Source organism: Conger conger, chromosome 2, assembly GCF_963514075.1.
Source record: "Conger conger chromosome 2, fConCon1.1, whole genome shotgun sequence".
Lineage (NCBI taxonomy): Eukaryota > Metazoa > Chordata > Actinopteri > Anguilliformes > Congridae > Conger > Conger conger.
Window position 1 is genome coordinate 44,076,867 of NC_083761.1, and position 21,127 is coordinate 44,097,993.

General features: G+C 38.8%; 2 protein-coding genes across 2 annotated transcripts; one reads left to right on the top strand and one right to left on the bottom strand.

Annotated features, from left to right (window-relative positions):
- The first annotated feature begins 2,951 nt into the window (after positions 1-2,951).
- mlx (MAX dimerization protein MLX) lies at positions 2,952-16,522 on the top strand. The gene is made up of 8 exons (XM_061233237.1): positions 2,952-3,108; positions 9,517-9,556; positions 10,640-10,729; positions 11,142-11,251; positions 12,782-12,884; positions 13,124-13,223; positions 15,618-15,819; positions 15,994-16,522. The coding sequence occupies exons 1-8, from the start codon at positions 3,067-3,069 to the stop codon at positions 16,048-16,050; spliced, it is 744 nt and encodes a 247-aa protein (XP_061089221.1). The 5' UTR covers positions 2,952-3,066; the 3' UTR covers positions 16,051-16,522.
- Positions 16,523-17,629: 1,107 nt separating this feature from the next.
- psmc3ip (PSMC3 interacting protein) lies at positions 17,630-20,887 on the bottom strand. The gene is made up of 8 exons (XM_061233239.1): positions 20,375-20,887; positions 19,977-20,077; positions 19,794-19,883; positions 19,224-19,335; positions 18,967-19,112; positions 18,813-18,866; positions 18,642-18,701; positions 17,630-18,000 (listed from the first exon to the last, which is right to left on the bottom strand). Exons 1-8 carry the CDS (start codon positions 20,397-20,399, stop codon positions 17,944-17,946), a joined length of 645 nt encoding a protein of 214 aa, XP_061089223.1. The 5' UTR covers positions 20,400-20,887; the 3' UTR covers positions 17,630-17,943.
- Between the last annotated feature and the right edge of the window lie 240 nt (positions 20,888-21,127).

The window sequence follows — 21,127 nt, forward strand, 5'->3', positions numbered from 1 at the left end:
AAATTATGAGGTGTATAGTGACACCCCCTAGGTTCCGTACACACCTGTTCAGGCCGCAACATGTCACTGACTGCTGCATGCCAAACCAAACAGCCAACATCGCGTAGCCAATCATTTAATGGAATCTGATACCAGATGACAAAGCAGTAGACTAGCATTCTGGCCAAACCTCACAAATACAAAACACATGGGTAGGGAACACATAATGACTGTCATTTGCCGTTCATCTGGGGATACAATTCACCACATAGTACTGACCTTTCACTGCTGATTAGCTTTAGATTCCCAACAATTTTCCATTTCTCAGTCAGTCTGAGAGAGTGTATTCAAGAGAAAGCGCATTCATCAATAGCCTCTTGGCATAGACAATGGTCTTAACCTTTGTGTTGTACTCAGGGTCTAAAATGACCCTATCCTGAGGTTAACAGCAGTGACAACCCTTGGATTGTCTTTTTTTTCAGCATGACATTTCATGACTTTTCCTGGAGTACGTAAGAAAGAGTAAAACAAATCTCTTTTTAATTTTTTTCATAAAAGCGGTACACCAAAGATTGTCTGATTAATCTTTTTAACCCTGCAGTTATGAAATCAAAAGGCATAATTGAAGTTAAGCACTACACCATCTATATGTTCTGTAGTGAAATGAGTGGTGTCGACTGAAGATATACAGTCCCTTGGGACAGTGAAGTAGGAAACCAGTTGTTGACCAATTATTTTTTCTACATGAAAAATACTTATTCAGGGTTTAAAATTCAATCAAGAGATTTTATCAGCATGGGGCATTTTTTGAAACCCTATTTCCTCGAAATTACAACCATAGACATACTCTCTTAGACAACTTTGAGGTGAGCTGCACTTTTAATAAAATCCTGAGGGTCAAAGAGGATGGGAAAAATGAATGTGTTGCCCTCCATCAAGAAGTTTAATATTTTGCATTATGGGTCACTTCCTGTTGAATAGGCATTGCGACTTCTGGTGTCCCCTGCTGCTCAAAGGGCAATTGACTGTTGAGGACATTAAATTCCCAATTTTTGTATCTTTAACGTAACATTTTGCCATAAAATGTGTTTTTAAAATGTCTTATTATTAATGTGATTGTTCACTTATGGCTAATTAGGACCTTCCTCTATTTTATCATCGGTTATAATTAAAAATGTTGCTATAGAAAATGCAAGGTTTCCACCTACTGGTCATGACCTCATACTGCACATAACAAATGTGCAAGTGGACAAAGGTGCCTTTTTAGTCCTTTTCTTTGTTGTTTTGACTACGTAATATATATAATATATAAAATATAAAATTACATTAGCTCTGGGACAGGCAGAGCCTTTGCCAACTTGGTATTTTTATAATAATTTATTCAATTAAAAATAATTCTGCATGGGTTATGGTTTTGCACTGATGGATAAATAAGGTCACATGAACCCTAAATTGGGTGGAACCATCATTTGCTGTCAAACACTCACTAACAGATCAATCATAGTTCTTTGCTATGGATAACAACATAATTTGATTTGTTGATATCAGTAGCGATGTCTTGAGATCTTAGTCAGCATTCCCTTTCCCTTGCTAAAGGAGAAGGCGCAAGATTCAAAAGTTTAAGAAGTGAGTCATTGTACACCCATAAATTAACATTTATATGAAGTTTCATGTGTTAATTTCCATAATTTCCCTGTACCAACATAAAAATAATCTATACAAGTAGTGGAATAGAGCTGTTTTAGCAGATTGGCTACTGAGTATACCACAGTAAATACAAAATTGATTTTAAAAGATAAATACAGTAGTGTGCAAAAAGTTGGGCACGCCTGGTCAAAAAACCTTTTACAATTAATATCTAACTGAACAGAAGCGACCTCTAAATAGTACAACTTTAAACATGATACATTTCTTAAAATCTTAAAGGACTGAAAAATCACTGCTGATGCAACCAGGGTCTAAAAGTAGAATATGACAATATGACTGGGCAAGTCAGTCACCAGGCATAAATCCAATTTCTCTTACAAAACACAAGACTGAAGGCAAAATCAACCAGAACAAACAGGAACTAAAGATTGTTGCAGTACAGCCTGGCAGAGCATCACCAGGGAAGATTATTTACACCTAGGGTCTTACTAGGTGGTTGCTATAGCAACCACACTAATTATAGGTGATGAAAATGTGCCATTCTGCTAATGCGTAGATTATTACTATATTCCATATCTTGCTTTATTATTGAGATGATTAGCGGTAAATCCACATATACACATTTAGGATTAATTATGAGCAAGGAGAGGTGAGCGATACGTTATACCAGATATAGTGTATCTACACCTCTTGAAAAGAGTCTCTTCAACTGCACCTTGCTTGAAAACTTTGCTTGATAGGTAAAACATTGGTTTCCATTTCAATAGTTGGATAATTTCAGTGGTGCCATTACACTGTCGCATGTTTTCAAAATAAATGAGAAATCTATACAGTAGGCTAATCAGGTTTTATTTTGTTACAAATAATTGCAAGACACTTGGCAGAAGGCATACAAATAACTTCTCTGCTGTAAAATCCAGTTGTGCCAGCTTGAAAATTGAGCTGTTCATAAACTGGCCTAGCTGGGTATGAGCTGGTCTACCATTGTGGCCATGCTAGTCATAAAGCTGGTCTAACTGGGTGTGAGCTAGTGCTAGTAGGTTGTCTGAGCTGGTAGAAACATAGCTTGAACTGGTCAAACCAGCTACTAGCAGTTTCAAAACGTACAGTAGCTTCAGCTGTTTTTTCACCAGGGTTGAAACAGTGATATGTGAATCTGTAATTAGGTGAATATAAACTAACGTTAGTAATTCCTACAATACAGTAGCTTTCCTACAATAGCTACATTTCTACAATGTATCAAATCGTGGGCTAAATAAAAGCCACTGTACTGACCATTGAACTGTAATAATTAGAGTTCAATGGTACTGACTACTCGGTGCAGTAAATTGCACGTCCGGTTGTATCCCATCATCCTCTGTGCGAAAAGCACAGGCTACTTGAAGCGTGAAACTGGACTACCTCGATTCGAGTCATATTTCAACGGAGAACAAGATTGAAATGACAGAAAGTTCAGTATCGTCTGATGATCCATGGATCAAAGTAAGGACGGACGGACGGACGGACAAGTACCTTAGATAGCATAACAAGTTTTACTGGTAGCAAGCACGTATTTTCAGTGGCACGCTCCATACAACGTGTATAATTGCTAGCTAGCGATATAATAACGCTGTCGCTAACGTTTAGGTAGCTAGCTAGGTTAGTTGTTATTTAACTAACCAGTTTGCTAACGTTTATTATATCATAACAGTTAGCCATACCTAGGTAGCTGGCAACTTGTAGTTTTCAATTTGTCTCCGTAAAACGTTTTCTCCCAAACCCTAAACAGATAGCTAGTTCACTAGCATTAGCTGGCCAATGTTAAGATATGTTAACATTAGTTAATCAGTAGCTAGCTAGTTATCAGTCCTAAGTTAACCAAACTGTAGCTAGCTAACGTTACTTTCCTACAACGCGAAAAAATTACATTAGCGAACAGTCTATTCGGGCAACTCCGCCGGCCCTAGTAAGGCTATGGTCAAAGATAAAACAAATAGCACTCTTCGTATTGCTACAGTGCTGGATATGTTGTGAGGGTCGCCGGCTGCTTTCTGCAGCAATCTGATTAAACCTAATAGCCCTATAGAACAATGGCCTAACAAATAATATTATAGCTAGCTAGTTTTTCATAAAACTGCAATGTCATGCCCATGTGTTTTGTATAAATACCGAGCTCAATATAAGGGTCATTCGCTCAGTATCTGCATGGGATAACATATTTCTAACAGTCACTTGGTTGGTTTCAAATAATATGGTTTTAGGTTTTCTGAGCTCTGAATTATTTAACGCCATCAAAGTTCGATGGAGTACTGATATACAGACGCTTGACAAATTCAAGGAAAAACCAGCTTCAAAGAACAGCTTCAATGCGCCTTGGCATAGATTCTAGGTGCAAGTCTCCGGAACTCTACTGAAGGAAAAGATATCCCCTCACTTCCTTTTGGAAATGGTGGTGTAGAGCGCTGTCTAACATGGTCCAAAATCTCCCATGGTGTTCAATTTGGTTGTGATCTGGTAACTGCAAAAGCCATATCATATGGCTCACATAATTTTCATACTCAACAAACCATTCAGTAGCCCCTCATGCCATTATCATTTTGGAAGAAACCACTCTCATCAGGTTAGAAATGTTTCACCATAGGATAAAGGAGATCAATCAGAATCATTTTGTACTGATTTGCAGTGAGCCTTCCCTCTAATGGACCTAACAAGTGGACCTAAACCATGCCAGGAAAATGCCCCCTGCATCATAAGAGCCACCGTACCCCCTCAATGTAGCGGTCAAATGTTCAGCCCTGTATCATTCTCTTGGTCTATGCCACACATGCACTCGCCCAGTTGTCGAGAATATGGTGATGGATGATTCGTCTGACCATATCTCTAGAACAGTGCCTATGGTTTTCTAAACAATCTAATGTGCATTTGTCCTTGTAATTAGGGGGTTATGCACTGCAACCCTACTATACCACAAATGCATGAGCATCATGCCTTCGATTGTGCCCTTTAAACCTGATTTTCCAAAAACTTGAACCCTTGTAGAATAATCAGATAGTAGCAATAAGTGAGCAGCTTGAACACCCCGAATAGTAAAATAATTAAATGCAAGTGCAATTATTACATATAGCATACACATAGCATATGTGGATAATTATTGCAGTGAGCCTGAAAAGGTGAGTTTGCGGTTCTGACATCCACAGGAAGGTAATTCCACCACCGTGTGGCCAGAACAGACAGTAGTCATGTCCGTCAAGTGCAGCCACAATGAGCGGGAGGCACCAGGCGTCCAGAGGTAGTAGCACGGGGAGGTCTGGCTCAGAATTATTGCATGTGCGGCATGTTTGAGATCTCCACACATTTTCAATAATATTCAGGTCTGGGGACTGTGGTGGCCATTCAAAAACCTTCATCCATCTTTGATGGAGTTACTTCATGGTTGATTTCGAGGTATGCTTTGGATCATTGTCTCGTCAACTTCAATGTCTGGACTGACCTTTGAACATTAGCCTCTAGAATTTATTGATATTTGGTGGAATCCATTCTTCCTTCTACTTGCACAATATTTCCTGTGCCCCCAGCTGCCACACAACCCCAAAGCATAATGGATCCACCTCCATGCTTTGGCAAGGTGTTCTTTTCTGCAAAGGCTTCACCATTTTTTCTCCAATATACCTTCTTTGGTGGTGGCCAAAAAGTTCAATTTTGGTTTCAAAGCATATTGTTCCAAAAGACTTCAGGCTTCTCAATGTTTTCTTTTGCATACTTCAGATGCTTCATTTTGTGATAAGGTCGTTCTTTCTGGCAACTGGCCATGTAGGTATTGTTGTCCTGTGAATAGCTAGACCTGTGTTTGCTACTCTTTTTTGCAGCTCTTTTGCAGTGATGTGTGGGTTCTTCTGAGCATTTCTCACCAGGTCTCGGGCCATTCTATCTGAAATCTTTCTTGTCTTCCCGACCTTGCCTTGACTTCAACTGTTCCATTTATCTTCCATTATCTAATAATGTTTCTGACAGTGGAAATAGGTCATTTGAAACATTGAGAGAGTTTGTGTAGCCTTTTCCTTCTTGGTGGAAGTGAAGCAGTTTCATTCTGAAATCCTTGAAGAACTGTTTAGAGGAACCCATGGTTGTTAACACCTGACAGAACAGCCAGCTGCAGTTGCATACTTTAGAAGGCATGGAGTTACTTCAGAATAAAAAGCTCAGCCCTGGAATTATACTCACCTGACTCACTGAAGCCCTAACGAGTAAATCACCTGGGTCTGGGCCTTAGTAATCATCTTTATGATTACTAATAATTAGGGATGTGTATCGTTAGGATTTTATTGATACCGATACCAATACCGATACTGTTAGTGTTAGTGTCTTATCGATACCACGGCGTTTAATTTAGTGTATAAAATAAAGACGTTACAAGATGGTAAAAGATTCAATCGTTTTTTATTACCACAAGGGGGGTAACACCTGCAACATCATTAAACAACTTACAGCACCTGCCTTTTAAGCCCTTAGCAAGTCAACATGTGCAGTGCGAGGTATGTCAAAAAAACGAGCAGGCAGCTCCATACAGCCTTAAAGGTAACTGTCAATGTGATAATGCTTCAACAGAACAGAAGCTTAACTTAAAATTACAAATGCTTCTCAGAATAGATTTAATAAAAAGAAAACCTAGGGAGATGACCAAAGCCTACATGTTCAACCCAACAGACGCATACATGTAAACAGAAGAGTGTAGGGGAGGCTCTGCTCCTGACGCATTTAGCCCTAACAGTTTTTGTTAAGGAAAAGCAACATATTTACTTTCTCTGGCAGCAGCCGAGATCGCTCTGGACAGAGTGACGTCACGCTATACACTCGGACAAAATGGCGCTGCGCATGTTTTAAAAAAGGGTAATTTAATTACTTATTATTTTTAATAGTCTTAAACCTTTAAGGATGTATATATTGGGAATCAATCTTGTAAATTATGCCAACTTAATCTAGTATTTCACTTCCCCTTTAATGATTCATACACTCACCGTGACTTGATGAAGAAGCACCTTTCTCACCCCCTACTCGACCCAGCTCCTGGTCCAAGCGATGATTCTATCCCCCCTGGACTACTGCAATTCCCTCTTGGCTGGCCTCCCAGCGTCCGCCATCAGACCCCTCCAACTTATCCAGAATGCAGCAGCTCGTCTGGTCTTAAACCTTCCCAAATACTCACACGTCACCCCCCTGCTTACTTCCCTCCACTGGCTGCCTGTCATGGCTCGCTTCAAATTCAAAACATTGGTGCTAGCCTTCCATGCAGTTAAGGGGTCTTCCCCAGCTTATCTACAAACAATCATCAGACCCTACACCCCTGCCAGACCTCTTCGTTCAGCCTCCACAGGACGCTTGGCACCTCCCCCTCTCCGAACCTCCACCTCACGCTCACGACTACTGTCTGTTCTGGCTCCACGGTGGTGGAACGAACTCCCCGTTGAGGTCAGAACTGAAGAATCTCTCCCCACCTTCAAGCGCAAGCTGAAGACACACCTCTTCAAGCAGCACCTCTCCCCATCCCTCCCTACCTCCCTGTGAACCTTAATTGTTGTCTCTGTGACTTGCTTTGTGTATCGGTATTTTTAGTTAGCTAGGTAAGCAGTGTTTGGATAGTGAACTTTGGTCACTTTTGCTCTGTTTGTTTCTTTGTTCAAAAAAAATAAAATAAAAAATTTGCCCTCGTCCTTTTCTTTGTTGTACAGGTAGCAGTTGAAATTGTACTTCCCTCTAGGGTCTTTCAGTGAACTTATCCCTGGTTATGGGTATGCACTTTGTTGTACGTCGCTCTGGATAAGAGCGTCTGCCAAATGCCAATAATGTAATGTAATGGAGTCTGCCTGCACGGAGGAGGGCACGGTGTTGTTAGCGTCTGCCGGGTTGCTAACTTTAGATGCGTTGTTTAGGCAGTCAAACACGCCGCACTCCTTCAGCTTTATGCTATGGGTAGACTGCAAGTGTTTCATGATGTTGCTGGTGTTACCCCCCTTTGACGTAACTACTTTCTTGCATATATTGCATTGAGCCGAGGATTAATTGAGTTTGATGAAGTGAGCCCATACCTTGGAGCGCTTAGCTCTTACGGCCGACATATTGACTACTAGAGAAAACAACGGTCATAACCTGTCGACGGCGGCAGTGTCATAATTACGCGACGGTTAGGTAGACTCTTTAGGTAGGTTAGGTAGAAAATACCGAAAACAGTATCGTTTGTCCAGAATCTTTAGCGGTACTCTGGTACCGACCAATTAGGAACCGGTACCAAAAAATACCGGCTCTCGGTACACATCCCTACTAATAATCCAAGGATTCCCAAACTTTTCAGGGCCCTTTTCCTTTTTTAAAATAATTTATAAACAGTAACAAATGAAAATAAAAAGCAATCTTGCCTTAAAATTTGCAGAAAGGTCTCGTGTTTAACTGTGTACCAATTAGCGGTCAGGTTTGCTTTTGATCACATACAGATTCATTTTAATAGAAATTTAAAGCAGGGGTACCCAATGTTTTGCACCCCGCTGTACATCAAAATATATGAATAATGTCTCCATGTACTTAGTCCTATAAATTATGTATTAAACTTATAAACAATTGGGCTAACTGAATTTGTAAGTGGCATCTGTGGATATGCTCAGAATTCTAAATCTTTACATTTCAGTCACATTTTATATCAAGGTAGCATAGTGGTCATATAGTGACATTTAATTGAAGAACGTTGCGTACGACACCTAACTATAAAATAACTAATTGATACACACTGATAAATCATAAGTTGTATGCTTTGTATTTTTAAAGTAGTATCTTGGTTTCCACAGTCACGTGTTTATCTGACCCTGGTAAAAAAAATATATATGTTGGTGCCAGTTTATTTTTAAATGCATTCCCCTGAACTTACCTTGAAAACTGCTCTATAAATAAAATGCATTATTACCTTAAAAATAATATTTAAAAAAACATCAAGGTGAAGCATCTTGAAATCTGAAAAATTAATCTGGAAAAAATAGCACTTTTTAGTGACTGGAGGGCCAACTGACTTGGAATTTATTTAGTTCATCTCATATTTAAAGACCGAATGGTCATGCTCTTCAATTTGCTATTGTATTTTTTGTGTGCATATTCATCCCCTAATCATAATGCTGTTCCTAGAGGCAGTGTAGCTGTTGTGCTCATTTTCTGTTTTGTCTCCCTTTCTTTTAATCTGTTTTGTTGCGTCTCATCTTGTTAGCATATGCACTTTGGTGCTCAGAGGGGATGGCGTGTAATTTAAGTAAAATCCCACTGTATGTAGATAATGCTCATACATAAGGAGATGGTGCATCTGAGGGGATCAAATCCTGTATTTTAAAAACATAAATGTATAGAAGATTAGCAATTGAGAAATGGTTCAATTGAAGTAAATATATGCATGTGCCTCAGGACCAAGAAACACCGGTCAGTATATTTAAATGTTAAGATGGAGCTGTATTTTTATTTAATCATTTATTTATTTTTATGTTGTTTTGTAGCTGTAATTATTTCTTGGCATGCTGAACATTTGATGAAACATTTTCTTTTTTGGTGTTTATCCATATTTAAAATAGATGTAGTTGCTTTGTAAAGTTGCATTCATTCTTAACAACAGTCAGAATGGTCTGGGCAACAATAAAATATAACTGAAATGTAGGGCAAGTCTCAGTTTGGAAAGGCAACTCATAATGAAAAGGTAGGACATGATTGCCCTGTTTGAAGGCCCACCTGCTGCTTTGATTGAAGTGCAATAAAATATTTTTTTGTGTGAAAAGGTGTTAGACCACCCCCATATTGAAATGTAAGAATAAATGACTGTATCAACCTTCTCCTGAATTCATTTATTTCCCCGTGCTCACATTTGGGTCTGTTCTCGCAATGTCTCAGCAGGCTGATGGCGTGTTCAGCGACAGCAGCTTCGACCAGAGTAAGTATAATGTACTTTGTCTTCAACTGACTTCCTTTGGATCCAGTTTTCATTTAAATTAGTATTTGTCTTTAAATTCTGATCAGAGAAGAGAATTGTAGGTAAAGTTTGTGGCACATTGTGGCAATATAACAAGGGGCTTTGAAGACTATTCTTCAAACTTTTCAGTCACTGTGTAGTGCTTTGCTGCTGAGTTTATCAGCCATCAGCATCTTTAAAGAAAAATATTTTTATTTATTTTTTATTTTTTTTTAATGAAATATCTTTAATAGCTGAATTATTTTTGTGTTGGCTTAACCCTTTCAGTCCCAAACCAAATATGACGTGGAACCACCCAAATCCCAAGGAGTTTTGGCTTTGGTTGCAAAAATTGAGAAATTTGAGAACATTTTAGGATTTTAAGAGGGTCTCAGAACTTTTGGGATTTTACGGTAGTTACGGTTGAGTGCCATATGGCGCTCTTGGGACTGAAGGGGTTAATAAAACACATTTGTGTTAATTGCCTCAATTCATTTAAAATACAGGTTATTTATAGATTCTTGCATTAAAACATCTGTTGTATAGTAATTATGCTTAGGATTAATACGAATTTCTGCTCCACTTTTTTCCCCATCAGAGGTTTCTATCAAGTTCAGATGGACTTGAATTGGACGTGAATTGAAAATAATGTTTTTTTTGTTGTTAATTTCTGAAACCATCAGTGTATGACCTAAAGAGACTTGGCTTGTTAGCTCACCTCAGCTTTATTCAGCACCTTTTTATGTTGTAGTTAAAATAATTAATTGTCAGATGTACCATTTTGCCTGTCGTTTTTAAATATTTTGATTGGATTATTTAGGTGTTTTTTTTATTGTTTTTTTTTTTACCTCATATTGTTTCAGTTTGAATAACTGTCACCTTTTTGTCAAATTGTCTTTTTTCTGGGAAATCCGGGTTGGATTAATTGTTTGTCCGTGTGGCCCTGTGTGCTTTTGGGAATGTAGTGTGATTTTTAGCTGTAGGGATAATATTAGAATGGCGGATTTGTAAATGTAAATCACGATTATCTTGTAAATATAACCTTTTTACTTATCTCTTGCACAGATTTCTTGGCTGAGAACACTGGGAAAGGGTTGGGAAGTTCTAGAGCCAATAGCATTGGGTCTACAAGTGCCTCATCAGTACCAAATACAGGTAAAATTTGTCAAGGTGTCAACTGTTAATTGTGATAACCAACCAAAATGGTAAATTGAGACCATAATTACATTTGTAAAATGATTGTAAAATGTATTTTATTATGTATTGTTTATTTAACCAGGCCTTTTAATTTATTATTATGCAATGTCTGTCAGCAAGGTGACATTATTTTCAATGAGAATCAAGCACCATCTTACAATACGAGTTGAATAATTTATGGATTGAGGTCATGGGAAAGTAAACAATGGATTGTGTTCCATAATAGGAAGCCAACCTGAGAGTTCAGTTTGGTTTTCTAATTTATAATGTTTACCGTTTCGGTGGAGGGTGGAGACCGGGACAGTAAATTTGCAGCTTGACTGTTTTTCATCGTGCCGACTGTGTGACTGCGATTGTTTTCTGAAACCAGACGATGAAGATAGTGACTACAGACAGGAGACATCGTACAAGGAGTCCTACAAAGACCGGCGGAGGAAGGCACACACACAGGCAGAGCAGAAACGAAGGGATGCCATCAAGGTAGGCGGGGGGCTTGCCAGTAATCAGAAGTGTTAGAGTTTATTATTATCACCAAAAATCTAAAGTAAGCAATTTCACCAGCAGGGATATGGTCAAGTCTATGGAGTTAATTAAATGCAATTGCTACAGCGACACATGCTGAAATGTATTACACATTTTCGTTTGCTTTTACATAATGATGCACACATAATATTTATTGCGTGTTCTGTCACAAACACCCATAGTGAAATACAATACGGGCTGTATTGCTTTTCAGTGTCAGTGCGCTGTTTTGTGACACAATGATAATGCAGCACACACCATTGCATTTCACCCTATGGCCACTGTGTTCTGCAAGAAACGTGACAGAATTAAAAGCAATTCTCGTAATTGTATTTATTAAACACTAGTGGCCATTGATTGCATTTTTCAAAGCATCACGGCATATCCCTACCTTACAGAAATGCAATCACTATGTGGTTACGATCTCTGTCGTAAGCTTTGTTTACAGTTCTTTGCTGAATTTACGACTATATTTTGGTTTGCCAGAGATTGCCAATTTCCACTTCCTATTATTTTCTTTGAAAAGGCCATCAGTTGTATTGTTCTGGGTAGACTAGCTTTGCGAACCTTTGCGCGTGTGACTGGTGGATTCGTGATTTCTTTGTTAACTGTATAACCATATTGTGTTTGACTTACGACTCTCACTTGGCCTTTTTGATTTGCTGACTGATTGTTCATTATTTTGAAGTATATTATCATGTTCATTCCCAGTCCACACCCCACCTCCCTGTCCTTTACCTTGTTTTGGCCTGACCCTAACGAAACAGAGAGGAGGAGAATAGGCCTTGGTTTAGGCATGTAGGCATGCAGGGCCTAAAGCGACAAGTTACTAAGCTACAGTGGGGTCCAAAATTCTGAGACCATTAGTGAAAATGCTTCTATTTTGCATTCTTTTCTAATTGAATACAAATAGGATAACAATTTGAGTCAAAATTTACAATCTGTTCTTAACCTACAATTTCTTATTTCCCCCCTTTAACCCCTTATTTAGCTTTAACCCCTTTGGCGGATGGGACCTGCACGTTACATCTCCCTTAACAGACGGGTGTGACCTGCGCATTAAATCTCTCTGAACAGACGGATGTGATGCCAGTTTTCTATTTGGTGCCTAGTCCATAACGGGTTAATGGCAGCATGCACTGCAGCTGGCATGGACTCCATGATCCACATCTGGTGTGTCTTATGTGTGTCTCCTTTACCAGGCCAAACCAGTTACTAAGCTTTTTCGGTTAGGCTACTGCCTCCCTGTCAATGGTTTATCTTTGCAATGCAATGTGCGCTTTGCTTGTAAATATGCCGTGATAACTGTGCATCATTATGTAAATGCATACGCAAATGTGTATTACATGTGCGATTGCATTTAATTAAGTCACTGAGAATCTTCTAAACAAACTAGTCTGATATTTAAGTGTCTTTTCACTGCATTACCCAGGATTCTGCTGCACTGCTGGAAGTTATTGTCCTTTGTGCTCTTTGCATTCCGTACAGAAAGGCTACGATGACTTGCAGTCAATTGTCCCCACATGCCAACAACAGTCTGAGTTCGCTGTGGGGTCACAGAAAATCAGCAAGGCCACTGTCCTACAGAAAAGCAAGTCCTCTACAAAAAATTTTTCCATTCCATTGTCTAAAGACATTCATTTCAGTCTTTAGGGTTCAGTGCCTCTTGTCAAGGATACAAATGATCCTTAACCTGGGCTTCCACTGCTGACAGAAGAAAATATTGAATGAAATGAGCAGGAAAAGGAACATTCATATTTCATTGTTTTACTTGTGGCTGTTTTTCTGAATTCATAATCTTGAATCTGTGTCTATGTGTGTGTTGAGCAGCTATTGACTACATCCAGTTTCTACACAAGGAGAAGAAAAAACAGGAAGAGGAAGTATCCATGTTGCGGAAGGAGGTGATGGCATTGAAAATCATGAAAATGTAAGCTCATCAGGAACTTGAACCTACACTAATGCCATTCCCCCCAAAACATCCCTTTTTAAAAGGACCGATTGAAACCGATTTTTGCCCAGATTTTTTTCATATTGATGTTTCTCCACATTTGGGATGTTTTTAGAATTAAAATAAATTATGGATTTATTATTTATTATTGTATTATTTATTATTTATTTATTAGCACAATGAGACAACAATAGAAGTACAAGGCAAATAATAAAACAAATTGTGAAGGTGAGATAAAAACCCCATGCGGGATTATAAAGGCATCTCACCCAAACAAATTATGCAAGCAATAATAAAACAAAAAACAAATTTGGTTCTCTGGACCCTTCCCATGAAAATGATTCAAATTTTTGCCTGATTCGTGTCATCAGTGAAATTCTAAAATACATAGGGGAGGTCCTCCCATGCTTGAGCCATTGACGTCTAAAACAATGGTATCGTAAAATAGTTTATACAAATAGACCGGTCAGTTGATCCCCCGCCCGGGCTGTGTCGAAGTGTCCCTGAGCAAGACACCTAACCCCTACATGCTCCTGACAAGCTGGTTGGTGCCTTGCATGGCAGCCAATCGCCATTGTTGTGTGAGTGTGTGTATGAATGGGTGAATGAGAAGCATCAATTGTACAGCGCTTTGGATAATGGCGCTATATAAATGCCAGCCATTTACCATTTAGTTTTTTTTTTAGTTTTGGTAGCTGGCCTGTATCCTCTGACCAGATTTTTTATCTGATTTTCACCAAATTTTTTACTAGACTCAGACATCATTAAGAATAGAGTTGTCAGTTGCTTTTCAGGATTAAAAAAATGCATATCATGAAAAGCAAGGATGAATTTTTGGAGCAGTGTTTACATTGAAATGCAAAAGTTATGAAAACATAGTGGCTTCAGGAAGTTTTCAGACCTTCTGTTTTTTGCACACTTTCTTTGGTTGTAGCTTTAATTTTAAATAGATAAAATGACTATTTTTGTCCATCAAGGTTTTTAGAATTTTTTCTTTTTTATTTATTAAAAATCAAAAACTAAAATCTCATTACATAAGTATTCAGACTCTTTGCTGTGGCACTCCAAATTGTGGTTTGTTGCATCCTGTTTGATCTAATCTTTGAGATTAGAACTTGCTTTGGGACAAGTCTCTGGCTGTTCTTAAACAGCCCAGCCAAAGCCCAGACTTAACATCTGTGGAGATGGCAGTTCTCAGATGCTTCCCATCCAATCGTACGGAGGTTGAGAGGATCTGCCAGGTAGAATGGGATAAACTTCCCAAGTCAAGGTGTGCAAAGCTTGTAAAGATTGACCCAAGAAGACTTGAATTGCTGTAATTGCTGCCAAATGGGCTTCAGAGTTCCGAATTAAAGGTCTGGGCTGCCTTTCCCAAAGCCTTCTGAACGCTACGTCATTTGTAAGTTATACCTTAAGCTCTACCTTAACGTTTCAGCGTGTTTCCCGAAACGTTATTAGCTTAGCTTATACCTTCTATAAGTAGTACTGGACCACATTTAGCTATACCTTATCGATGTTGTTACATTACATTATTGGCATTTGGCAGACTCTCTTATCCAGAGCGACGTACAGTTGATTAGACTAAGCAGGAGGCAGTCCTCCCCTGGAGCAATGCAGGGTTAAGGACCTTGCTCAAGGGCCCAACGGCTGTGCGGATCTTATCGGGATTAGAACCACCAACCTTGCGTGTCCCAGTCATTTACCTTAACCACTACGCTACACCAATGTTACGACTGCTAGCCTCTGAATTCAGCTGTTGCTCTTAGTTACATCTCAATCTGTTAAGCAATATGTGTGCTAATAACTCTACAGTTGTTGTTGGCGAATAATATCACTAAAATACCACATTAATGGCACTTTCTCTCATAACGCAGTCAAGCAGTTTGAAGTAGTGAATGGGCCTGGTAACGTTGCACGTAGAAGCTATGCCTTAAGCAACCTCCTAAGGGATAGTTTGGGGAACACGCCTGGGAAAGTAAACAACTTTAGTAAGGTATACCTTTCGAGTCTTCGTAGAACGCTAAGAGACACCTTTATTTGGAAACGTGGCCCTGAATAGTTATATAAAAGAGGGGGGTTTTTTTCCCTAAAATGTCTAAAAACATGTTTTTACTTTCTAATTGTGGGCTATTCAGTTAGATTGATGGGCAAAATGGCTATTTTATCCATTTAAAATTAAATCTACAACACAAAGTGCAAAAAGTGAAGGTATAAGGGACCAGGAACAAAGCAGAAACCAACCATAATATGTGGTTAACGAGCTACATCAGTTTTGATGTTTCTTGCTGAAAACTTGTATCTGTTCTTAACCATTGACATCTGCATTACGTGCTTTGAGTTGACAAGTTTGACCGGCTCTCTCCATCCACCCAGAAACTATGAACACATTGTCAAGGCACATCAAGACAATCCACAACAGGGTGAGGATAATGTGTCGGACCAGGTGAAGTTCCGTGTTTTCCAAAACATCATGGACTCCCTGTTCCAATCCTTCAGTGCCTCTATCTCAGTGTCTAGCTTCCGGGAACTCTCTGCCTGCATCTTCAGCTGGCTCGAGGAGCACTGCAAGCCCCAGGTAATTGTGCAACAGTTCAGGAGGACAAAGGAATTAAAGATTAGAAATGAGGTTCATCAGAGGGATATCCTAGCAACTCTCATTCTGTAATATATCCACTTTTCAAAAAAAGGCAGGTACAGCATTGCAATGACTAGCACTAGATTAACTTTTTAATTTGCTGTCTCCTTACAGACGCTGCGAGAGTTTGTGGTGGGAGTGCTTCGACAGTTGAATGGCCAGCTCTACTGACTACTGTGGCAAGGGGCCTCTAGACTAAACTTAAGTGTAAAGGCTGAGCTGTGGTCTACCTTGGGCACTCATGGTGCAAATGTCTCCAGACTTTGGCCTGCACCACAGAAACAGTGTCTTGTATCATATGTATTTTCAGAAAACCTGGGTCAAATACTTGATATATTGAATATTTGAAATACGTTTACCATTTTCCCAATAATATCCGCAAGAAACTTATTCTTTAGTTTGCAACATGTCATATTTTACAACTCAGGAATCTGCAGGTATGTTTGGAGAAATTTTAAGAATTTCAAATGCATCTTTACCCAGATCTGATATTCAGTATGTGAAGCCTTTATCAGCAAGCTGCTTATCTTCTGCCCCTAGTTCCATACTACATACTGATTTTTGTCCAGACACTCATCGTTTAATCAGTTGTTGGACAGCTTTTATCTCCAAATTATATTGAATAAAGGTCCCATATTGTACACCTCTCCAGTATTTTAATTTAGGTCCTCATATACATAAGATGTGTGATTTTAAGAATCTAAATCATCTAATTTCACATGTCTATTCATCAGCGCCTCTTGTGAGCTTTACCCAGAACAGGTTGTTTTAGTGACTGTGCCTTTAAGGCTCATTGATATCGGTAAACCTTTATTCTGATTCGCCTGTTAGCTCCGTCAAACGTCCTCTGTGCTGAGCACTTAGATTTATTCCGGCAACAAGGTGGGCCGTGCAGAAGCAAATGAGCATATCGTTGAGATCATAACTTCACGGACCTCGAAACGGCTCGTTTAAATTTGCACGTTTTATTCATACGGATTGTGTGTATATGGGGACTGTGCGTTTTGATACTTTCAGTGTTTTTATGGCACCTTCAACACTTTTATAATCCGCAAAGCAAGGGAAATGTCATTTTCCACAAATATGGGACCTTTAAACCTAAAGGGACATTTCTGGTGAAAAAGTATTCAGAACAGGGTTTGTTATGTGTCTGTCTGGAAATTAGCTCATTTTTTAAATCAGCAAATACAAATATTTGGGGTGTTAGCCAAACCAAGGAATCCCAGTGGACACCTGGATGCAGATTTCAATAAGTAATGCAAACATTTTCAGTACCACACTTAAATCCTTTGGCCCAAAATTCCAAAGATGCAAAAGGAATATAATTGTGTTTCATGCTCTCGTGAATGCAAGTGCAACTATAATGGGTGCAGTTTGTCACTAATGCAGGACCTAGCATTCCCAATGTGAATAGGCCTAATTGACAAATGGATGTGCACTTAAACTGCTTGATGCATTTGCTTTGCTTGATTAATATGCTGTTGATTGTTTCAAAGTACTGGTGTAGGAGCAGCTGTGCTCATTAATGGACATCCAATCCACTTGCATTAACTATTGCATTAATTGAATCATCCTGTGTCCAGTAAAATGTTAATTGAGCTGTCCAACTATTTAAATCAATTTAGCCCATCAAATCTTGAACTTGATCAGGTGGGATAGGGACAAAAACTTTCAATTAAAAATAAAAATGTTTTCACCAGCTTAAATACACAATTCATTTCTTTCTTCAAGAACACCAGAGAGACAAATGTGAGATTAGTATAATAGTTTAGAAGAAAATACTTTATCCATTAGTGATGTGAATTGTACAGCATATATACACTCAAAACGTATATACTTACAGCATATACTAATAGCTATGTACCAATAATATTTATAATGCAATAATTAGGGCGAATTAACATGGACATCAGTTATGAAGTCCTTTCTTACTTTTAGAAAACTTTGTTTTTACAGTGCAAATCAAATTTGGAACAATCTTCTGTAAATAGCATGTTTGATAATATTCAACAATTAAGTCAATCCAGCAACACATTTCTACACAGAATGTTGCCATTCTGGAACTCAAACATTTGGCATTGTCACCTTACAATCCTCATCTGTTTCTATGCCAACTTCTTCCTGAATTGAATACAGCAGATTAGTAAAAGTTAAAAACGACCTCAAACATGAATGAATCCAAGTCCACATGTACAAATGTGTGATAATACCAAGCAATACTTTTTGACCAGAAATGCACATTTGACAAGGTTGCATCATGTTACCTAATGTAAATTATTGTATCCATATTCAGTTGTTATCATTTATCCAGTCTAATGTGAATTGTACAAGTATATTTTTGCAGATTATGCAAAATTATTCAAACCTAAACAAGTAAACTTGCTTTTCAGCTTACTCAAACTAGTTTCCAACAATGCACATCTTTCTCTTTTGCCCTCAAACATACTAAAGAGCCCAAGGTACTCTCCTTCCCTCAGTGAAGGCAGGTGCTCTTAGAACTAGAAAAATGAATAGCAATAGATTAGCAAACCAGCTATCCTAGTAACACAGATTTGATAAGAATACATTAAATAATAGCTGCCATTGAATAGTATGCACACATCATCTGTGGTTGGTTGAGCTGAACCTGCTGCCTTCCAGGCATCACTGAGCAAAGGAAATTACCACAGGCTACTAAAGACATTGCAGTCTGGGAAACAAGGCATTGGGTTACAGGCTTCCCCACAAATGTGAGAAACCCAAGGATAAAAATCATTGCTTACCAAAAATTGCTTCTTGCTCTTTGGGTATCCCTCCAAAATGGCACCCATCATATCACTTGCCTGAATGACACCCAAGAAGTGTGAAGCGGAACAATTCATGAGAGTTAGACACAGCCAGACCACTACTACAGTACTGAAGATGTCCACTTTGTTAACAAAAGGGATTCTTACCAATCTTTTTCTCTTCTTCCACTCTTTAACATATAAACTCTGCTCCTTACAAATCTACAAAAAAATGAAGAAAGAAAGATATGGTTCACTTGGACTCATAACAGGAGAGAGAAGGTAACAGGTGACCTGGCATGAGGAGTCTTGGTGCCCTGACCTTCTCTTTCTCCTCAGGAGTGACATGGTTAGTGGCTGATTTGATCTTTGCCAGTCGCTCGCTGTACGTGGCACACTCCTGTGTCAGCTCCTGGATTTCGGCCATCATTTCCTTTGTGGTAAGGGAGCTGTTGAGCTCTTTCAGTTCTGTGCAAACAGCATCATGGAAAAGACCGGGTCAGGCAGGGAAAAATAGCAAGACATGCAAAAACACAACCATGCCAACATAAGCCCAAGGATCATCCAAAAGTCATTTACCGGAGTCCAGCTGTCGACAGCTTTGCGACACCATCTGAACCTCGTTGTTCAGCTCCGAGATCCGACTATCCATACCCTTCAGTTCAGTGTCACTCACGTCTGTAAACTGTGACTGAGGGGGCAGGGTTAAAATATACTACGATTAAATTTTGGATAAACAAGTGATTTGATTGGATTTATTTTTGTTAATGGTGGAATTATAATTTGAGTCAGATTACTTTAACATATGTTCAGTCTACGAAGATAAACATGTAACTACAGTGACTGATGAACTTTGGTAGCTGAATTAATGTTGAAATTGTGAGCTGTCCAATTAGCACAGGGGTATTGCACTAAAGTAGTACAGCTGCAGTGTCTTATTTGGTTTGCTTCAGCACTTGGGCTAGTTCACGCAAGTCATTCACTGGCTACAATGTCTAACTTAAACTGTTTACAAGACTTAAATTATCTTCTGACTTAAGAGAAACCACAGAAGCCACCACCGTCTAAGACTGCAACATCCAGGATTTAGCTAATAAGTAAGAAACATAGATCATTTCTGTAGACTTTCTGCAATTAACTTAAACTCACCTGATCTGCAAAATATATCTTCTGCTTGCCATAGATCTTCTCCTTAATCTTTCCTTGTTGCGCCAACAGCTCGACCGCCTTAACCACCGCCTTTGAGATAGACCATGAATGCGTTAAAGGGGTACGTTTTCGAGGTCGAATTAAATGGCAGAATTATTAAATTAGTTGCAGGTCTCGTCTCACCGTTTTTCCCAGGCCGTGCACTTTCTGCAAATTACTAAATACATCCTGAGCGCTGTATGGTCGATTTTTTTCATTCAAGTAGTCAAGAATGACAGCTACACCTACAAATAAAACAAAAAGTATAACATGCTAGACACACGCACACAGACTGAAACTTTAAAGACATTTAACAAGCGAAGTTCACAATTGAAGTCAATAAATGAGTTTTAGGACTTAAAAGTTTTACCTAACCTCCACAGCGCATTACAATACAATTGCAACTTAGTAAAGATGTCACTTTCAAATAGCTAAACGTGTCATTCAACTTGGTAGACATAGGTACTTAGCTAAAAAGCTGTTAGTGAGTTAATGTTAGCTACATATTAGCTATGTTAAATAACAAAAAACAGTATCCATACCAGATGCATCTTTCGATTTACTCATATCTGCAGTGCTCAACGTTAGCCAAGCTAAACCGTACCTTGATTAGCTATCTGGTGTTAAGTAGCTAACTTAACGTTAACAGGTTTAACATTAGCTACAGTAAGATGCTAACTTAGCTGGCTAATCTAGCTAACATTACTTGCTTTTTTGCCTTTCTGTCAGCCACCGAGCCAGCAACTTTCTAGCTAACGTTACACTCAACGTTTACACTCCTCAACGGAAGCTTTCAAAATAGTACGTTAGCTATGCTAATTTTTGCACTTGGATATTCTTTAGATGGCAATAGAAGGTTTTCCAAGGAGTGTTGCTAGGTATATTCAAGCAAAGATGACTTGTGTCAGCCAATGGGTTTAGCCTTTATCCATAGACTGGATTAAAAAAAAAAAAGCAGCATGTACATTAATGAAATATACAGCTCAATGAATGAACCGAGCAAAGCACCGTTTGTTTGGAAAAGGTACCCAACTTCGCGCGTCGACGTGGGCGTGGAGCATTGTGGGACTATAAACTTCTCCGCCTCGTCCTCTTTGTTATGCGTTTATTTTTAATTCACGCGTGTGAACGCTTATTTTAACTAATATACTTATTTTCTTAGAAATGTGTCGTAGAGCTGCTGTTAACAAAACAGGCGAAGCTGTCACCATATATGAGCTAAACGTTACCTTTCGCAAATGACTGTAAACGAGTATTAATGATGACCGTCAGCGATAGTTAAACCTACAGTGCAT